Raw genomic sequence first — 6,285 nt, forward strand, 5'->3', positions numbered from 1 at the left:
TAACATAAAGTAAAGTATTGCAACATAAAGTATTGCAATGCAAATTTATGCAACGTAAAGTAACATAACCTAAAGTACCGCAACGCAACGTAAAGGTATGAAAAGCAACGTTAAGTTGCACAATGTAAAGCAACATAAAGTAATGCAACGTAACGAAACAACGCAGAAGTTGCTGATTATTCTGACATCTTCCTGAATGTTACAATACAATATACAATATAAATACAATAGGGACCACCAGCGGTCACTGGCTCGGTCCCTAAAAAAGGTCAAACTGTAAAAATGAATCTTCAAATGAGATTTAAAACTATCAACTGAAACCAAACAAAAGCTCCTTTAGGTCTGAGTTGAGTTTCAGGTATAAACTCTTTTCACTGACAGTGAAATCTGAGCCGAGCAGCAGCAGAGTCGGTACAAACATCACAGTCGTCTATCGAAACAGATGAGACGGATCAGATTCTTACAATATTTCTGAAACAACTGCAGTAAAAGTACAATATTTCCCTCTGAATGTCCTGCAGAAGTATAAAGCTGCATTAAAATACTTCAGTCAAGTACAAGTACTTCAAAATCCTCCTCAGCACAGTTTCATTCCTCATGTGGGGGGGGTGTGTCCGGTCCACCACACCCTTCACCTGCAGCTCTGCCCACCTGAGCACCTTTAAAAGGAGGAAACTGATCGTCTCTCCTCACTTCTCTCCTCTCCTCCCTCCACCGGAGCAGACAGACAAACAGACTCCTCCTCATCAGCACCATGACTTCTGTTATGTACTCCTCTCGGAGCTCCATGATGGGCGGCGGCGGGAGCGGCAGCATTGGCCTGGGGCGAGCATCCTATGGCGGCATGAGCTCCTACAGCATGGCAGGAGGAGCAGGAGGCGGCGGCGTTAGGGTCTCCCAGGCCAGCAGGAGCTTCTCTGCCAGTGGTGGTGGCGGCTACGGCTTCGGTGGTGGAGCTGGTGGAGGTGCAGGGTTTGGTTCAGGTGGAGGCTTCGGTGGTGGTGCAGGGTTCGGTGGCGGTGCAGGCTTCGGCGGAGGAGCGTTGGTGGACGACAGTGTCGTCGGCAACGAGAAGTTCGCCATGCAGAACCTGAACGACCGCCTGGCCACCTACCTGGCCAAGGTGGCCGCACTGGAGAAGGCCAATGGTGAGCTGGAGCTGAAGATCAGGGGGTTTGTGGAGAGCAAGGTCGGACCCAGCACCAGAGACTACAGCGCCTTCTTTGCCACCATCACAGAACTGCACGGCAAGGTGAGGAAGAGGGGCAGCATGGGAAATGGTGTTGGTTAGCTCTGGTCCATCCTTTCAGAATGTGACCACAGAATAAAAGTAATCAAAAATCAAAAGTTAAAAAGTTAATCAAAAATTAATTTGTGATCACGGCAGCTCTCAGCTTCCGTAAAAATGAAAAGAAGTTAAATAAGAAAAAGCTCAACAAAAAAAATCCAGTAAGAAAATACAAAATCTAAATGAATCAGTAAAAAAACAGGAAAAATAAAAGTGGCCAGAATTTCAATAAATTTAATAAATATTTTTCTCAAACTATAACTATATAACTAATATTTACTTTTGATCTTGGCAACTCTCAACTTCCGTAAAAAACAAAGTGAGAGAAAATCACAAACTTAACAAAAAAACAACAAATAAAGTCGAGTCAAAATCGAACCAGTAAGTAAACACCATTAAAAAGTGGCCGGAATTACAATCAATTATTTTTCTTCTTGCAATAACGGGACAAATATGTTGCAAAAGGAAGAGATAATAAGATAATTAACTCATGAACTTGAGGATTAATTATTGGCAGTTTTTGGCTTCCATAAGCAGCTCAACGTTCGGGACCAAAGTTCTGTAATTTGAGGCAGTGAGCCGTGAATCAGGGCTCCCGGGGATCAGATGGATGTCTGTGTAAAAATAGGTCAACCACACCTGTGTGTAAGTGATCCAGGTGAGGCTGCCATGCCCAAAAACTCAGCAACAATCTGATAATAGATGAATAGTTTAAAGTCGTCCAGTGAAGAAAAAACACCAAAAGAATCTGCTGCTTTTCTGTTTCATGTCATTGCAAATTGAAAACAATCAGTTGAAAGCTCTGGAAAAAGCTAGTAAGTGGACCTTGAGTGTTTTTTTAAAAATAAAATAAAAAAATAATCAACTGATTAATCAATGATGATTGATGATTAATCAATACTCGACAAAATCGACAAAAATACATCAAAAGGTTTTTTAGACAAAAAAAATATTGCAACTTTGGCAGCTCTCGTCTTCCATATAAACTCAGTGATCGAATGGATGTGGACCACACCTGATCCAGGTGTAAGTGATCCAGGTAGGTTTTTAGGGTCATAAAACGACGCGCTGTGATTGGTCGGATTCCTGTGGGTGTGAAATGATGACCTGAAATCTGATTGGCTGCAGGAGACACAAATAAAATCCATAAACATATTTCTTACTTTTATCTTCATACAATGTTTTAATTTTTAATTTTCCATTTATTATCTGTATTTGTGTTTTATTTTTATGTATTTTTACTTTACAATCTTATTATATATTTTATTATATTATATATTATATTATATATAATTATTATACTTTAATATGTTCGCAAATACAATAATGTTTCTATATCTATCTGAGACACAAACATACTTTCTGTGTGTTTACATGTTTATGAATCTGTTTATATGAGACAAATAAAATGGTGGACAGCAAAGAAACAGCATTATTTGGTCAACAGGAAGTGATTTTGGTCATGTGACAGAAGATTTAGTTATTGATCGAACGATAAACTGATCGTTCCTCCGTCCTCGGACATCATCATCATTGTTTTTTGTTTGTTGTTTGTTTGTTTACAGATCCAGGACGCCATCATCACCAAAGGTACCGTCATGCTGAGCATCGACAATGCAAAGCTGGCTCAGGACGACTTCAGAATGAAGTCAGTAACTCTTTGTTTACCTTTGTTTGTTTGTTTGTTTGTTTGTTTTTCTTTGTTTGTTTCTTTACCTTTTTTTAATATTACTCCCCTTTAAGCTGTAGACACTTCAATAATCAATAACAGCACAATGATTGATCAGCAGTTATCAGCAGCAGCAGGACGCCCTCTGCTGGCTGCTGAAGGAAACAACAGGAGGATTTATTATTATTCAACTGCAACAATTTAAATTAAATTGATTAATTAGAAAAATAACATGATTAGAAAAGAAAAAAATATTAAAAATGTTTAAAGCTGAGAAAAAAAGATTTTATAGTTCAAGAAACATTTTAAGAAATAAAAAATAAAACAAACTAAATTTACTTAAAACACTTTTTTCTATAAACCTTAAATTTGATTCTGTTCTGAATAATTATTTTATTTATTTACTGTTTATTCAGTTTGTTTTAAACACTTCAGTGATATAAATTTAATATAATTATTGATATCATTTGGGTACAGATGTTTCTATGGAGGCTAATAAATGTCGACAGGCTCTGCAGGGTCAGACTCTTACTGACCCTCGACATCGTAACAAACTGTGTGCAGGTTCGAGAACGAGCTGTCGATGCGTCAGTCGGTGGAGGCCGACATCTCCGGGCTGAAGATGCTGCTGGGAGAATTGGGCGTGGCCAAAACCGACTTGAGCATGCAGATCGACTGCCTGTCGGAGGAGCTGGTGTCCATGAAGAAGAACCACGAGGAGGTACCGACGATTATCTAAAGAATGTGACTCTTTTATCCTTAAACCATCTTCAATATGTGGTTGTCTTTTGATTAGCTTAGCATATAGCATATCTGAGTACAGGTAAGCAGGAAGTTGACTGAGGCTAGCTCGACTGTGATTGGAGCACAGAGCAAAAAGGGGCGGGACTTAGAAAATGTCAAACCTAACTGTCCTCCGCCCTCCCTCCTCCTGCAGGACCTGCTGTCCATGAGAACTCAGATGACCGGTCAGGTGAACGTGGAGGTGGACGCTGCTCCTCAGGACGACCTCACCAAGGTCATGGAGGAGATCAGAGAACACTACGAGGCCGTCGCCGCCAAGAGCCGCAGAGAGCTGGAGAGCTGGTACCAGACCAAGGTGGGGGGACACAACACCATTTTGGCCACGACGCCCACTACCACCACATGCACGTTTCTTGACCGTTCTTGTTGAGCGCTGCTTCTTTCCGTAGCTCCCACCTTCTCTCTCAAGCTCGAGAATCACTCCAATACGCCGGACCGGGCTCGGGGCGACACGCCCAGCGCCCGGCCGGCGGAATGACACGCTAACCCCCACGTCGAACAGGACACCCGGTAACACACCACGTGGGAGACACGACGTCGCTTCATCCCTGGGGACAAGAGCTAGTTCACCGAGTACCGCACTCGGGTGAGGGTCGACTGCTCTCACTGACAACAATTTCTTACTACACGTATCGTCTCCGATGATTAACAGAATACCACTAGCTACAGCCGTGATCGACCCAAGTGGCCCACAGGTCGATCGGCTGTTATAGACGGCCACAGCGACCTCAGGCGTGCTCAACTCTCCTAGGTTGTAGATCTTTAAACGTAACCAAAGTTGGAGCAGAAAAGACAAAATAAAACTCATTTTAAGCCGTCCTATGTTAAGTGTTTCCAACAATCACCAACCTTCGGTTTGGTGGAAAATAAATCCTATTCACCGACGTAATGGATTAAAACAGCAGTTTTCATCGGAGGAGACCGGCTATCGGAAAACCAAACCACAGAGAGGCTGAGATACAACACAGGCAATCAATCGTTAGCTAGCTAGTTATCTAGTTTTTACTGCACTTATTCTGTACTTGTGTTTATCTGGACGCCTCCTGATGTGTTGTTGTTTATTATTGTTGCCTCCCTGCAGAAAATGTCTCTTGAAGCCTCGCTGGCCGACATCCAGAGCCGCTACGGGATGCAGTTGAGCGGGTACCAGATGCAGGTGAGCGGCATGGAGGAGCAGCTGGTGCAGCTGAGGGCCGACCTGGAGCGGCAGGGACAGGAGTACCAGATGCTGCTGGACATCAAGACCCGGCTGGAGATGGAGATCGCCGAGTACAGGAGGCTGCTGGACGGAGAGGGAGTCGGGTAAGAGCAGAGAGTCGGATTGAAACCACGTCAGAGTGAGACGTCACTGTTTTAACACGCTCTCAGACACAAAGTGGAAATTATAACTTCAGGTTGAAGCTTTTCTAACTGTACGGAAGCTCCGAGAGGCAAGTGAGGAAAACATTTCTGGTAATCCATTTTCAAAGTCTGATTGAAATTATTTTATATAATAATCTCTAAATTCCATTTATTTTACTTCATCTGTGAACCATTAACATTAGCATTTTAGGTCAAAATCAAAGTAAGTTTTGAAATAAACATTTTTTAAATGTACTTTTCTTCTTTTTAAAAAAATTTTATAATTTAATATTTACAAATCCAGCATTTTCATTTTCAAACTATCAGATTCATGACTCAAACATTTTCAAAAAATACATAAATGTTATATTTACTAAGAAGAAAACTATAATATTGTGATACTTTATGTTACTGACTACAACAGGTAACTAGTAACTGTAATCAGATTACATTTTTAACACTGCTAACAACCATAAAAAGCAGAATTCGTAGTGTTTTTGCTTTAACTTCCTGTTCCGTGTCTTTCTCAGATCTTCAGTCAAATCCTCTTCAGACCTGTCCTCTTCCTCGTCCTCCACCACCACCACCACCACTACCAAAGTCATCACGAAGGTCATCGAGGAGACCATTTGAGCGCAACCACACGTCTGTCCGACCCCCGGAGGAGGAGTCAAACCTCAACCTTTCCTGCGCGCTGAACGAGAGATCGGGAACGAGAGTTTCTGTTCTGCGTCCGGCTTCATTATCTTTACTTTCTGCTGTCGTTCTGACCACAGTCGCCCTAAAGGTTGTGGGTCTGTGAGGGGAAACAAGCATCCTCAAAGGTCTGAGTCGACTTTAAAGAACCTTCTTTCTGATGCTTCTACAAATAAAAGTCTGCTAAAGTCAACAGAGCGTGTCTGAATGTTTCTGAGGGAAAAGCTGCATAAACACTAAAAAAAACTAATAATAATAACTGACTCGTGAAAACACAGTAATTTTCTATAATTAAAATTCAGTCTTTAGCTTTAATTCCACATAAATGTGTGAATGTGTGAATGTGTATGAAAATGCAGTTAAAGTTTCTGTTCGATGGAGTTTGCCATCGCTGTGTGAACTTGTGTGTGAAGGGTGAACTGTGTCACGTAAGTGTAAAAGCGCTTTGGAGTGCTCGGAGACTAGAAAGGCGCTATACAAGTACAGG

The 6,285-nt window shown here is 41.8% G+C and overlaps 1 protein-coding gene across 1 annotated transcript; it reads left to right on the forward strand.

Moving 5' to 3' along the window:
- Positions 1–335: 335 nt before the first annotated feature.
- On the forward strand, positions 336–6,066 carry LOC118323276 (keratin, type I cytoskeletal 13-like). The gene is made up of 8 exons (XM_035655220.1): positions 336–1,252; positions 2,854–2,936; positions 3,522–3,678; positions 3,895–4,109; positions 4,171–4,207; positions 4,713–4,739; positions 4,843–5,063; positions 5,633–6,066. The coding sequence occupies exons 1-8, from the start codon at positions 755–757 to the stop codon at positions 5,733–5,735; spliced, it is 1,341 nt and encodes a 446-aa protein (XP_035511113.1). The 5' UTR covers positions 336–754; the 3' UTR covers positions 5,736–6,066.
- The last annotated feature ends 219 nt before the right edge of the window (positions 6,067–6,285 follow it).

Source organism: Morone saxatilis, unplaced genomic scaffold, assembly GCF_004916995.1.
Source record: "Morone saxatilis isolate NCDOM2014 unplaced genomic scaffold, NCSU_SB_2.0 Contig14, whole genome shotgun sequence".
Taxonomy (NCBI): Eukaryota; Metazoa; Chordata; class Actinopteri; family Moronidae; genus Morone; species Morone saxatilis.